At 33.8% G+C, this 16,327-nt stretch overlaps 1 protein-coding gene across 5 annotated transcripts in view; it reads right to left on the reverse strand.

Moving 5' to 3' along the window:
• The window catches only part of LOC114327122 (uncharacterized), a 160,089-nt gene that overhangs the window by 81,505 nt on the left and 62,257 nt on the right, over positions 1 to 16,327 (reverse strand). For all 5 annotated transcript variants that reach the window (XM_050647808.1, XM_028275628.2, XM_028275625.2 and 2 more), the window contains exon 2: positions 11,968 to 12,029. In XM_050647808.1, coding sequence (XP_050503765.1) covers positions 11,968 to 11,986 — 19 coding nt within the window. In that variant the 5' untranslated portion in view covers positions 11,987 to 12,029. The remainder of the gene's footprint in view (positions 1 to 11,967; positions 12,030 to 16,327) is intronic.

A 16,327-nucleotide genomic window follows, 5' to 3' on the forward strand; every position in this document is an offset into this window, starting at 1 on the left:
AGTGAAACGTACGCCGAAGTGTGTAGTATGTAGTATAGTATACAGTATACAAAATGTATATACACATCGACGTTCGTTTCAATTTATGTTTTGACTTAATTTGATTGAAAATGAATCATACTGCATGGGAAAAGTTATAGCGGACGGACTATATCTGCATAGGTATGCTCTACATAAATGAAAGTATGCACTCTGTTTAAAATTATCAGCTATTGCTCAAAAATTATTAAGTGAATTGAGTCATTCTTTTTTAGATAATTTCAATTTACATTTAATGTTACATTTATCGTTACATCGAGGCCCCATTTACGTTAACTTTACAGTTTTTCTAGTGTATTCTTGGTCAGAGTTCCTCAGTTTCTTCAAAATATTAATTTTGGAAACACTTGGATCTCTTTGTCTCTTCTTTCCAAGATTTTTCTTCTTTGGAAATTTTTTCTTAGCAGACGTATCTAATAATAAACTAATGCCTTTGATGCATGAAGGGGTTTCCGCTGTTGATGCTTCTTGAACATGTAATCCACTGTGAACATCAGGTACCTTATTTTTATCAGTGAAATTTAGTTCACTCGTAAATTATATAGATGTTACAATGTTTTTATAAAAATATTCATCAATTATAGAAATTAATAGTATTGGTAGCATTGGTTACAAAGTTTTTTCCACAGAGTGATTCAAAATTTGCACTTACAATGAGGTTATTTTATTAAAATACTTTATATTATTTATAGGTCTGGATCCTGCGTATGAAAAAAAAGTTGATTAATAGCAAGCTGAAAATTTGTTATTAGCTTAAGGGTGTCTAGTCGGACAAACATTGATATATGGGAACACTGGAACAGGGGAAGTTTTAACTGTGGAACAGGTTAAAAATTTGGAACGGTCAGACCACGAAAACGGCACATGTATTTTATCCGACAGAACAGACTTAAACTCTCCGAACAGAGATTAAACTGTCATGCAAAAATCAGACTGCTATTTATCACCAAATTGGCGTTTTAATGAGTGGAACATGTAGAATATGTCAAATGACAGGAATTATGACAGGTGATAAATAGCAGTCTGATTTTTGCATGAGACTTTAATCTCGGTTAAAGGTCCCTATACTTAAAAAAAATGAGTTTATTGCAACGATATATTTAATAACAACCACATCTAATTTGTCCTTGCCCTTCTATTTTTTCTACTCTTTCTACTCTATACATACAGTTAATTACATTAATAATGTACGATTCTTCGTGTTGGATGTCATACCTAGACTTCTCTTAAGAAACTCATTCTTAATTCTGTACTTTTTTGCCACTCTAATCATTCATTTAAATACCTATTCTTATTTCTGTCGGATTTGAATATTTCGATATTAGGGTGGTAAAAAATTTTAAAAAAACTTTTGTTTCAAACTGAACATCTTTTCGAGATTTAATCAATAACATCGTTAACTTTTTTATATTCTCATAATTTTTAGGTCACATTTTTAATGAAAAGTGAATAGACAGATCCGTTTTGGGACAAAATACCATTTAACTTTAACCATTTTAATGAATAACTGTGCCTAAAAGGTATACTTCGCATAATTGGCAATTTAAAAAAAATCGTTTTTTATTTCATCATTGAAATTAAGAAAGCAAAGGAAGCCTGGATGGAACAACGATATCGTGAAATGGAAAGACTAAAAAGAAAACACGACGAAGTTAATATAGGTACGCAAAAATCTTAAAGAAATTAATTACACTCAGAAAAAAGAAGTTCTGACTTCATAAAAGACTCAAATGGAAAAATAAGCCCAGACTTAAAAACGAGAAAAATAAATAATGGGCTAAATAGATAAATAGAGCCAAATAGATTTTTTTCCTTATTATGAGGACACCAAATATACATTTTCTGATGAAGGATAGGACGGCTACTTGATAGAAGTTCATTTTATCTAACAACAAAACACTGATAACATTTATTTTTAACACTTCTCTTAAATCTATTAGGTACAATTTATTGTTCTTTCTCAAATGATATTTCTTACTACGCGTCTACAGTTATAGTTATTGACTTCAACACACAAAGAAACATGAAACGTAAATTACGTTTCATGGAAATAAACCACAACTAAACAAATATATGTCCGGCCATTTATGAAACTCTCCGAAAATAAAAATGTGTCATGAGCATGAATCACACTCGTTTCATTGGTAGGCGGACTTTGAGATTTGTTTAGCAGTGTTTTCTTTTCATGAAACATGTTTTTCGTTTCATGTTTCATGTTTTTCGTTTCATGTTTCTTTGGTGTGCGGCTTGGCTAAAAGTTGAGAAGGGAAGAGCTGTTTATTTACGTTAGTATGTCAAAATTTTATCTGTATTATTTAATTTATTAATTTCCTTAAAGGTAGATAAAGGCCTTTATTTCGAATAGGGAGAATTTGAAATTGGTCATTAAAAGAATGATTATGATCTATAACGTGAAATGCGAAAATAGAATCTGTTTTTCTATTATTGAAAACTTTCTTGTGCTCTACTATACGTTTCCTAAAGGTTCTACAGGTTTGACTAATGTAAGTTTTTGGGCAGTCACTACATGTATACAAACTTATCAAACTATAGGCCTAAACGTTTACCTACTTATTACCATTTTATATAAGTATAATTAACCAATGATTGATTATTGATAAGGTGTTCACGGTCTATAAGAGCATCATGTACATTAAACTTCAAAAATTCACTTAATATATCTTTTTCGCGCTATTAATAAGTACAAAACTGAAAGTTCTGCATGTTGTAACGAGTTAAACTATCCTTATTATAATTCAGTTATAATAATGTTAACTCTGAATCCGTATATGTTGGTAGCCTGAGTTGAACTGATTACTGATTGTTGACCATCGACAGTCACTGGCCGTTGTATATAAATTACACATAAGCTGACATTGTTAAGACATTGCTGTTTACCATAAATAATAAATATATAAATATAAGTACAGATTTAGGACTAACAATCATAAATATAATATTGTTTCACTAACGTTAACGCAATATCATTGCATCATTATCGTATATTTAAGTTAGCCGTGAATCAAGATAGTCAATAGCTTGTTATTGTTTACATTTGTGTCCGGTTAATACTCTAAAGTCTAAAGTATAAACATATGTACACACAGGGCCCCCACAAGGCTGAGCGGCGCCCGCGTGCGGCATATATTTTAGCGCCCTTAAATCTACTACAATTTATAACCACTTATGAAACAAATCTAGGTATATTTTTTTATTTTTTACTTGTAATAAAACAACAGAAATTGCGAGAACTCAAATTTTATTTTTCTTGTAACTGATTTGCTGATGATGGCAAAGAAAACAAGTAAACCATTAATATATTAGTTAAGAGCGTAGGCGCAAAATTTCGGGCCAATGCTTTTTAAATGTATTCTTTTTTTTTCGAATCCTGAGAAAACTATGTACCTACGTAAGTATTTTTCAAAAATTTAAACGCAGAATGAAAGATTACATTATTATCAAGGGCCGAAATTCCCTGGAAACTTCTATAATATTTATTTTAAAAAGTTATAGGGGTGAAAAAAAGTGAAAATTTAGTCTGATTTTTAATTTTTAATATCTCATTCCAAAAAATACTTTTTGTTTATTCTAATGGACTTTCGGCCTTTGGTAATAATGTAATCTGTCATTCTGCGTTTAAATTTTTCAAAAATAGTTATTAGTTTTTCCATTGGTCCGAAATTTTGCGCCTACGCTTTTAAATCTAGAAGGTGACATCTTAAATCTAAATTGAATTAAATTTGTGTTTTTCTAGATTTGATTGCATCAAATTCTTTTATATTATCTTCAAAGTCAATTTTATTGGCGAGCTCTTGCTATATAGATAATATTGCCAAACCAGAATAATATTTCCTCTAGCACAGTAGAACTTTTTTAATAACATTAATTTTGAAAATGATCTCTCACCACCAAAAGTAACAGGAACAGACACAGTTAAAGTGAGGAGGATTCTTAATGAAAAAGTGATATTTGGTAGATATGTAAGATACTTTCCAATATATTGATTCTTAAGAGTTTTTAGTAGCAAGTAGAGTTTTTAATGGATCAGTTAACTTCCGTTGAAGAGGAAGACAGTTTTTTTTTAAATATCATCGTCACTTAATGTAATAATATTACTAAAAACCCAAACAAATGATTAGGACTTTATCAATTATTCTAATACTATCTAATTCCATTTCTATGTTAAAGGTATCATCTGCTATATTTGTAAGATTCTCACAAATTTTAATTATATGATATGGCTTTATAGCGTCTATCCTACTCGACCATCTTGTATCACTTAGGGGTTTTAGATTTAACTCAGGAACATGTAGTTTTATAATATCCCATTATAGGAAGAGGAACATACGTAAAGTTCTTGTACTGTATTAAACAAGTCTACTATTTTTATTTGACACTTTAGCAGCATCATTCATTAGATACTAAAGCTATGTGCAGTGCGTGGAACATAAAAGCTCGAGGATTATCCTACCCTTATACACGCATATTGGCACCGTTATCATACCCTTGACTTCTTTCTCATGAGTTTCATGTCTTTTATATTTAAATTTTTTAATAGTTCAACTACAAAATTAAATAACCCTTCCCCTGTAATGTCCAATATTATTCGAGAAGCTAAAAAACTCTCTTGTATTTGAACTTTTTTTAGAATTATCGTTCAATACAACATAACGCAAAATTAGGCTTATTTTCTTTGTACGACTTGAATCTGGGGTACAGTCCATAATTATTGAATAATATTTGGAACTATGCACGATACCCTAAATATTATTTTTTTACTTTAGAAAACATTAATACTGAAAAACCAATATTCGGATATTATATTGTTTTTAAGAATACAATAATTGTAGTAGGTACTTATTAATTATTAACACCAAATACAAATTAAGATTTTCATTATTTTTTCAGTAATAACACAATATTTGATTTTTGAGATTTCTCTATGAGTCCATGAAAAAATTAAAATTAAGATTGTATAAAAAAATGATCTTATTTAAAATAAATATTTCTTATTTACCAAACCTTCGGTTTGGCGCCCTTTCAGGTTGCGCTCGCGTGCGTCGCACGCGTTGCACGCCCGGTTACGGGGACTCTGCATACACAATAAATTAATGTAGTGAAATTAACGAGTTTGGGACGAGAGAGGCATAGTTTGTGATAAACGTACTTGCACAAAGATACCGTGATATATCTGTAGAGATGTACCGTTGTTTATCGACTTTCAAAAGACATTTGCTCGTATTAAGCACTTAATATTGATCGAAGTTGTGAGAGACACTGATTTGAATGGTAGAGACGTTCGCATAATTGCAAATTTGTATTGGAATCAATCAGTTTTAGTAGAAGATTTGGAATAACAGGCTATTAATATAAAAGGAAGAGTACGGCAGGGATGCCCCTTGTTGCCTCTGCTTTTCAATGTATACTCCGAAAGAATTTTCAGAAATGCTCTTTCTGAAAAATAAGGAAAAGTTATCAATAGCTTGCGATATGCAGACGATACAGTACTTCTAGCTTGTGCTCAAGAAAATCTGCAAACATGACTTGACAGTGTCGTTGAGAGCTGTAAGGAAGCAGATCTGAATGACCTATTTAGGATGACAGTGAAGAAGAAAAATAAGATAACTATGATGGCAACCAACGTTTTAAAAGGACCAAGGTACATGAAGAAGAAGTGAAATTAAATACATTTTATTATGAATTCATCTACCTAAGGAACAAAAGGCAGATCACTCTTACCAACATCATTTCGATTATGACAACGTAACATAGACTCAAATTCAAAACGTCAAAGAGTGAAAAACGAAAAGAGAAGCGGAAAAACCATAAAAAAGTGATAAACAGCACTCAAGCTTGTTCTATAAGACCTTTAACATTGTTTAATGCCGATCTTCTGTTTAACTCGAACCATATTTTATTCACGGTATTTTCGTCCGGAGAATTAGCTGTAGCTAAACACATTCCGGGTCCATGAAAGTTTAAACGGATTTCGCCAATATAAATAGGTCTAATTTGCATAAAATACGCGACGGAAACTCTAGCAGAGCTTCCAGCAAACGTAAAAAATCACCGATAAGGCCACAACCAGATCCCAAAAGCGGGAATATACGGGAATACTGGGGTGAGCTACGTTCAACCGGAAACATTTTATCTATATTAAAACCGAGTCAGTCAAAACGTTTAGTCCGGGAGACACGTCACGGAATAATGAGATCGATGATAACACGCAAATTTCAGGAAAATTGAATATCCTTTATAAACCCTTTGTACGAGAGGAGCTGAATCTGTCATGTTTAATGAAATACAAATCTGTCGACGATATACTGGGTGTATATTATAAAGTAATCAGTGAAGGACTACAGAATTTACAGGAGAAACACTAGGATTATTTAATTACAAAAAGTTTATTTGAAGACGTTTCTTGTACTAATCAATACACATCTCCAGTACATTTTACAAAATATATGCAGCTAAATAAGATGGAAGTGAAGAAATAGCTTGACTTATGAACCAAATAGATTACAAACAGAAACAGTTTTAGATTACATGTAAGAAAGAAAGAAGATTATGATATAAGGAAAAACAGAACTAAGTCAGTTTTTACATATAAAATATTGCAAAGAACAGAGTTATAAAAAATTGAAGTGTAAGAAACATAAAGCTTTCCAACATGAAGGACAAACAGGATTCCAAAAAAGCACTGATACTATTTAATAATTAACATTATTAGGTTTTTTATTTGACTTATGGTAGCATTATTCAACAAAGTGTAAATGAGAATTTTATTTTGTATTCACTTCAACGGTTTGATTAGAAAGAGGTTCTCAAGAGGTAATGTACCAGGTCCCAGTGTAATATCCAGGAAACCTACAGAGACCCAACTGTAGCGAGACCAAAAAATCTTAGGTATGAAACCGACTGCCGAGATACCAGACAGGAAGCATGGGGACGCGGTATTGTGAGAACTCAAACCATAATCTCATCTGTGGGAACAGCGAACATGAACGGTATAGAGATTAAAACCATTTATACTGGAAAATGTACAATAACCTCAGGATATAAACTAACAAATCAGTTCTTTATATTTTTACCTCGACCTAACTTCCAATCACAACCCAATGAGCTTAAGCTTGATGAATTTAACAGCCACAGTTTACTCTATAGCTATGCAGAAACGTAGACGCATTGGGGCTGAAACGAGTGATCCCACGTTAATACATAACACTAAACTTCGACCTTCTTTTCAGAACAAAGATTGTGGAACAGAGCAAAATCAGAAAACTGCGAAAAATTTGTAGAATTAATAAAAAATTTGTCTAGGAAAGTTATCCCCAAGGGATGTAGACAATAAGATATCCAGCGATTCCAAAGAGCTAATAAGAACATACGAAACCCTCTCTGATGCTGACCTTGTTAGCCAAGAAATAGTTGACTGCAGAGTAGCCCTACTCTAACAGATGAGCCAAACCAGAAAGGAAAAGTGGATCGAAACTGGAAAAATCTACATGACACATTGTACCAAATTTCGTGTAACCTTTTTGAAAAACTTAGGGGTGATCCTAAGGAAGATAAACCTCTTGCAAGGTTACATCAAACCAAGTCGGTACTTAACTTCTTGTGATTGAAAGAACTTAGAACTAACATAAAATCCCAAACACTATAAGAAGACTGAATCAGGAAACAAATCACTTAGGAACTCCATTTACACTAAAAGAAAGTTGCTGGCATGGAAGACATATGCAGTGAATAAAGCATCTAGACCAAGAAATAAAAAAATGGATCTTGCAACTCTATAACACGTGCTGTAAATCCTGGAAAAATCCAACACCATGAAGAAAATCCATCTAATATATTAGCCGTATTAAAACTACGAAAGAAGGAAGAAAATCCTAATTGCTACAGACCTATTTCCCTGATGTATCACAAACCGCAAGAGAGACATCAGTTGGCCAGAATAAAGAAATTCGATTAGCACCTCATCCCATAACAAGCATCATAACAAGGAGGACTCAGACCCGGCAAATCTTGCACCGGTCTAGTCCTCACACTAATAGAACAAATTGAAGTGGGCTGCAAAGAAAAACTGGGGCTGCTTATCTAGATCTGACAGCAGTCTATGAATAGTAAGGTACAAGACACTCTACGAATTGTACGACACTCTCAATGACCGAATAACCACCATCTAGGTATGGTCATATATTCTTCACTACAAAACAGAGATGTTGTATGTTGGGGGGCAGTGTGGGTTCAGTAGTGGGTGTAGGGAGGTAGGTTCAGTGGGCCAGCCAAGATCTTCGTTTCAAAACGTAGAGAACTATGAATACAATAAGAACGGGGGTCGCTCCATTAAAATCAAACATGGCAAAATGGAGGAAGATAGGCCAGGATGATGTGAACTGTGACTGTGGAGAAATACAAAATATGGAACATATTCTTACCTGCAGAAACTGTCTTCTTCGGTATACCATCGAAGATTTGTGGCTCGCCAAAAAAGATGAACCGACTAGCCCAACACTGACCCAAAATTTTACTGATGGCATGTCCGTACACGATAAATTTTAACACCAGAGAAGTCAAATAATGGTTCGTGGTGATGGTATGTTGAACAAATAAAGTATGATCTGGCTCACAAATTGCTCTTCTTTTCATAAGTTATTTGTTTGGAACTGCTCTCTGGTTGAGCGATAAATTATGGATAATACACCCTTTGCTCCATACTTCAAGCGCGTTTTTTACCAGTTTCGTACATTACAAATTTGGAAAGAAATTGCACCATTTTCCGGAAAATGTGGAAAGGAAATTGCTTCAAGAACGAATTGTAATTGCTCTGAATGTGATACCCCATTAACAGAAATCTTTCTGTTCTACTAAGCGATTCGTGAATTCTCGATCGGTAGCCGGCCCTCATCTATTGTCTGCACCTAAGTGCAAATTCGCGTAAAAATTTATCTTTCCAGTTTTTTCCTTAAAAAGAAGCGTGAAAGAAATTGCTCGAGGGGAAATTTTAACATAAAAGCAGGAAAACTATCACGATCTGTTTGCAATTCATTTCATATCAAAGGAATATCCGGTATGGAATTTTTAATGGAAGAGGAAGGATTATACAGTTGCAATTCGAACTGGAAAGTGCAGTTTTATTATTCCCCATCAAAAATGTGTTCGGTAGATAGGGGCTGTTCATTTTAATATGATTTAAACCTTTTTTTCGAAATTATTTTTAGAATATGATGAATGGGGAGTTTAAATACTCGGGTTTTCTCTATTTTAATCCCAGCATTCAGCACAAAAGAGTAGGGGGTGAAAGAGTAAGCTTTTTTGCAATTTTCAGATACATACTACTATTACTATACTAAGGAAGAGTAAATGTACCTAGGTCACACGATCAAGCTAGGCAAACAGAATCAAACGGCAGAGATAACTAGAAGAATCCGAATTGACTATGACCGAAAGATACCAATAAATCTAAAGAAAAGGGTATTCAACAGTTGTACTCTACCAGTTATGACCTATGGAATGGAAACTATGACACTTACAGAGGTATCAGCCAATAGATTGAGAACGACACAGAGGGCGATCGAACGAGCTACCTTAGGAGTATCTCTTCTTCTTCTTTTTGTATAGACATGACTCTGTCTGCTTTTCAATGTGCCTCTAGTAAGTTGTCGTTCCATCGTTTTCGTGGTCTTCCCACTGATCGTCTTCCTATTGGGGAACCGTCTCTCACTGTCCTGACTACCCTATTTGTTGTCATTCGACTTATGTGGTCATTCCATTCTATTCTTATGTTTCTTACCCAGTTATTAATGTTATCCACCTTGCATGTCCGTCGTATATCTGTACTTCTAGCTCTGTCCCATAGAGTCTTACCATCGATTTTTCGAAGGGTCTTCATCTCCGCTGTTTCGAGCAATCTTTTTGTACTCTCTGTGTCGGGTCGTGTTTCTGCCGCGTATGTCATTATTGGTCTGATGACTGTTTTGTAAATTCTGCCTTTCATTTCTTTTCCGATATTTTTATTTCTCCATATTGTGTCATTCAGGCAACCTGCGGCTCTGTTTGCTCTATTCAATTGATCTTCCACTTCTGTTTCGAGCCTTAGATAATGTGATGCCTAGGTATTTAAACTCCATCACTTGTTCTATTTTCTGACCTTCCAGCTCCAATTTACATCTTATTGGATCTGCTGTTATAACTATGCATTTTGTCTTTTTTGAGGAAATTAACATGTTAAATTTTCTGGCGATTATGTTGAACTGGTGCAGCATACGTTGTAAATCATCTTCACTTTGAGAGATTAGCATTGCATCGTCCGCATAGCAGATTATTTTAAGTTGTTTTTCTCCCATTTTTTTCTCCTTTTTTAGTTCTTACTTTTTTTATTATTTCGTCCATGATCAGGTTGAACAATACAGGACTCAAGGAATCCCCCTGTCTTATCCCATTGCCGGTTTCAATTGGGTCAGCTAGTTCATCTTAAACTTTTACTTTTATTGTGTTGTTCTAGTAGATGTTTTCTATCGTTTTAATTATTCCCAGAGGTACCTCTCTCGAGTATAACAAGTGGATAACGTCCTTTAATGTGACCCTGTCAAATGCTTTCTTAAGGAGGAGTATCTCTGAGGGAACATATACGAAATGAGGAAGTGCGAAGAAGGACTAAGTGGAAGATATAATTGGAAAAATTGCGCAAATGAAATGGAACTGGGTAGGACACGAGGCACTACAAAACATCAAAATGTGGACGAGAAACATTGTACATTGGAGACCACGCGAGCACAGTCGTAGTAGAGAAAGACCACAAAAATGATAGCTCGACGAGATCAAAGCAAAAATGGGACGAAACTTGCACCAAATAGCACAAAACAGAGAACATTGAAGAACTCATGGGGAGGCCTTTGTCCAGGAGTGGATGCAAACAGGCTGAAGAAGAGAGAAAAGAGATACTAAGGAAGAAAAATCAGAATGCTTGCATCTCAACTGGCAAAAATACTCCAACTCTGATGAGGCAGTAGAACAAACATTTGAAGAACCTGTTATGCAGACTAATGAGAAGATAACTTCAGTAACTCCAAAAGAAGACTTGAAGGACATAAATAATTTAAATCCTAAAAAAGCTCCTGGATTTGACTTGATAACTAGAACAATATTAATGCATCTCCCAAAAAAAGCACTAGTGAAGTGAACGTACCTACCTCATTAATGCGGTAATTAAATTAAAATATATTTCTACTAAAATAAAACTTCTAATTGTTTAAATATATTCCTTTACAATGGAAAGAAGCGGAAATTATCATGGTCCCGTAACCATATAATGTTCCGCATAATGTTTTCCCTCACAGACCAATATTTCAACTACCTGTTTTATCAAAACTATTCCAGAAATTAATCCTTATAAGACGACAAAGGATTATTGAAGATACAAAATTAGTGCTCAACCATCAGTTTGGGTGTAGATCCAAAAATTATGGTATTCAACTGTGGGGTTTATAAAAAAAAACTAATATAAAAAAATAGTTCAGACTTTCCAAAATAAAGTATTCAGGTGCATTGTTAATGCATCTTGGTACATCCGTAACCAAGATATCCACAGAGGCCTAGGGGTGGGGTATGTTTATGAAGAAATACAAAAAATCGCCTGCCATTGTGATTGGCGCACAAGAAGAATGTGCTTTAAAAATTACAAGCTAAGTAGATTAATACACCGTTTATACAGGTTTTATACACCAGGTGATTCTTAGATTAAATAGTAAATTAGGATCTATAAAAAAGTTACTACTTGGTCTTTGACTAGATTGTAGCATTAAATAAACAATATAAAAAATTGCTATTGATTCATCAAAAAATGTAATTTATCGCTGATGATGATTTTTCGATGAATATTAGGGTAGAGAAAAGTAAAAATTTAAAAATCAACAAATTTGATCTTACCTTGAGGATGGTAATCCATGTCGTTGGCATTAGCTCGATATCTTTTACCTTGTCCTGTAAATCTGTAAAAGAATTGCTTGTTTAATATCAAAACCTAAAAACATTTACAATATTCCAAGCTCTAGAATATCTTACAAAGCTGTAATACTAAAAACATGCATTTCGAAATTAAATAAACAAACTATGAGCAAATTATGGGGTGTAGGGTTACTCCTGGTGTTTTGGAATGGTGAATTGTGTTCTAAGTTTATAGGCCACGGACTGTAGTTTTGGGTTCCTGGAGTTTCGTCTGCAACTGCGACATACACTATAAAAACTGATGCTGCCCGCTATAAATCTTGTTAATCCCTGATATCAGTACTGATCTTTTTCCCTGTACTTTACCTTCCAATATGATTCGGTGCAATTGATATCTTTCACCTCTCAGCATATGGCCCCAGTACTGTATTTTCGTCTCTTTTAAAATATCTTTACCATTTCTTTTAACAGTTTCTGAATAACTTAATACCTACCTAAATCGAAAACATACTTAACTAAGCTAAAAAGGAACTGAGCAGATTGATGTATGGCACCAATAAAGCAGAAAGAGGTTTTCTGCGCTTACAATACCATTACAATATTACCCCGTTCTATCTGTAAAAAAATTATCGATTTCATGTAAAAATTGTATGCAATCTCTTCGAGGAGATGCCTTGGATGTGCTTCAGACCATTGTTGTAGAGGAGACAAATGATTTCGAACAGCTAAAGAAGAGACTATACATGCGATATGGTCACGAACACTTGAAGCATGTCTATCAGTCGCAGTTTAAAAATGGAAGACAAAAGAGAGATGAGGCTCTTCAAGAATATGAGCTAGATATTACCAGGTTAGTGCGATATGCTTATCCAACAGCTCCCGAAGACATGATGGAAAAGTTATCTGTCCAGACATTTGTTTATGATCTTCTTAATCATAAAATATTTCACTGTGATTAGCTCATCACAAGAGATTTATCGATGTCTTGTCTGCGGTTCTCGAATACAAATCAGCCAGCAGGCCTCTGCAGGGTACAGTAAAGTTCGGACTATAGAAGAGGAAGAAGATGAAAGCAAACTTAACCAACTTGTTAATATGATAAAAGACATTACATCTAAGACAATGAAGGTGCATACGAAGAAAGATAACACAAGTTGTTGTAATTGTGGTGAAATGGGACACGCATGAAATCCAAGTAATAACACATAGGGTATGCCCTAGGGTAGCAGCTACAACACAGAACTTTTTAAAAGACCCTCTCATACTACTTCTTTGAATTGTCGTGAAGCTAGTTTATGTATATTATGTAGATGGAGAAATAAATGGTAAAAGGTATAAATTTAATATTTCGATTTTTTAATGCTTCGTTTACTGGAGTAATACATGTTTTGCTGGTGATAGTTGATGGTAATTTAACGAAATTTATCCGTCTGTTTTTCCTTTGACGAAGGATGAAATATTTTATACATTATCATATTAAATTTCCACCGCACCTCCTTTATTTAAGTAACACATAAACACCTTCTCAAATATCGTATACATCACCACATAACAGCAAATCACCCCCCGTAGACATCGAAAATGACACCCTTTTGTCAAATTTTCCTTCTTTCTCCTGCCGAGCTGTAATTATCTAGCGCCTTTATTAAATGAATAATAGAGAATAAGAGCAAAAGGACGGCATGGCTGGTGGCTCCGCTGCTTAATTCTCAATTTTCCATCCCTTACGGATATTCTAGGTGGGCCCTTCCATCCCGGAATGAAGTTAAATAAATTGTTTTATTGGTGTTAAGAGAATCGGACGAAATACACAAACGAAATTTATGTACCGACTGGGAGACGTGTATAAATTCAACAGTCGGGTTAAAATTTTCATACTCGCGTACTGAAACAACACCAACAACTTTTTGCGCTAAAAAGTTTTAGCAGAAGGTGGTATGGAAGTCGTAATTTTATACTGTTCCGTCCCTCCACACATACTTTTCTTAGTTTGTTATTAAGTATTTTATTAATAATTTCCTTTTCATATTTAATTTAATTAACATATATGTATTTACGTTATGAGACTAATACAGTCCTGTAGTACAGCCCTAACAAACTTAGGGACGCTTCTATGGACCACGAATAGGCTTACATAGCCGCAAGTTAGTCATGTTATAACCTTCACACAAGTGACACACACTTTTATAAACCTCCAACCAAGTAGGTATAAGAATTCCTGCTCCTAGGTGAGGATCTAGAATCTAGACACATATAGCCTCCAAGCGTTTCTAAAAAATAATAAAGCCAAAAGTCTGAAAGGAACCGTTTGTTACCATAGGCTTATTATTTCGTGATGGGATTGGTACGGAAAAACAACAAAACAAAGAAAAATTACTACTCCAAATTTAACCCCAACCTTGAAGAGGCATAGAGGCTAAACGATGTATAAATGACACGTATACATTCATGTAAGAATTCGCAGTTCAAATGCAGAAACCAGTACACTCGAAGAAGAAAAAGCATACATTCATCATCAAAGATACCATCATCATCATCATCAACAGCGTTATAACTCTTCCTGAGTCTTTCCGCGTTTACTATTACCTTCCACGTGTATAAATTTCCCATAAATTTCTACAGTGAACAAATATTTTCAATATTTCAACATATTAGAACCTTGTACCTGTCCCTTCAAAACTAGTTTTTTACCCATATACCCGCCAACTATCTTTTCCCGCCAAACAGCGAAACTAAAAGTTGCCCAACTACCAACTACGAGTCTGTTTTCAACCATCGTCGAATGCACACCGCATTGAAGAAGCTCCAAATAATGTAGTTTTTGTCTATTTTCACCTCAAGTATAACAATATAGTTAATGTCAGTGGCCTTATCAACTAGGTAGTAAGTGATAGTGCCAAATAGTAAAACAATATCAGCTGTATCAACTGTAAGTACAAAGATAAGGCCAGGGTAATAAAACAAAAATATACCCTGTTCGTGACACTTCAGCAGCCAGGGTACTGAAGCGTTTTTTCGACAGGTAATACCTATAGAAACAAATTATAACTATTTCCTGCGTAGGATCTGGCGGCCATTTTTATTTATAAACAATTTCCCCTTTTTTTTTCAAATCAACGGAAAACAGTGAAACTTATGATTTTTTTAGTATAAATATCTTCGAGATTATGGAAAAAGCTTTAAAATCACGTATTACAAAGTTTGATATACTCATTTATTGTTAATATAATTGCGAAAAAAGGTCGGAATTGCAAAAAAAAAACTATTTTCTCAATAACTGTTGTAAAAATTAGTGTACAGCTTTGAAATTTTTATCAAATGAGGGTTCTTTGGTGCTTAATTTGTGATAAAAATTTCAAAGCCATTCATTCAATTGTTTAAATTTTATTCAAATTGTTTATCCCAGAGAGCATTTTTTTGCAATAACATAAGTCAGAAAAAAATGACCTTAGAACCATTCCACAGGTGTCAAATGAAAGAGCATCAGCTACATTTTCAACATGGTTTAAAAAAGTGAATAAAAAAGGAACTTATTAGTAATTAATAATTATGCAAAAGTATCGTCAATTTTTCTTTATAAACTTTTTGAATAACTTTTTCCAAAAAAATTAACTTTTTTACCCTGTTTTAAGTGCACAACTACCAAGTAATGTTATCTATATCATAATTGATAAGAAATTGTAATAATTATGTATAATTTCTTATATAACAAAATAAAAAGTTTATAAGGAAAGATTTACGATACTATTGCATAATTATTTATTACTAATAAATGCATCTTTTATTCACTTTTTTTAAACCAAGTTGAAAATATAGAAAACCAATACAGAAGTAAAAACTTCGAGATGTATTCTGGTATAAAATCGTTTATTTAAAACTATAAAATGTCATGGATTGCAGAACGTTTTCGTTCTAAACAGAACATCTTCAGTGCATCCTGCCGAGTATTTTGAAACTAGCACACTGTAAATAGTGTTAACATCATCGAATATGGTTTACATAATGTAATATATTAAAATGTTATGACTACAAGTCGATGTTGATAGATAAAGTGGAACACATGCTAAAAGGGTGCCATGGTTCCCTGCTCGAAGATGCTAGGTACTTGCCAATTCAATGGGCACAGACCAACAAGTTGAATTGGCAAGAACCTAGCATCTTCGAGCAGGGAACCATGGCACCCTTTTAGCATGTGTTCCACTTTATCTATCAACATCGACTTGTAGTCATAATATTTTAATATATTACATTATGTAAACCATATTCGATGATGTTAACACTATTTACAGTGTGCTAATTTCAAAATACTCGGCAGGATGCACTGAAGATGTTCTGTTTAGAA

The sequence above is a fragment of the Diabrotica virgifera genome, chromosome 3 (assembly GCF_917563875.1).
Source record: "Diabrotica virgifera virgifera chromosome 3, PGI_DIABVI_V3a".
NCBI lineage: Eukaryota > Metazoa > Arthropoda > Insecta > Coleoptera > Chrysomelidae > Diabrotica > Diabrotica virgifera.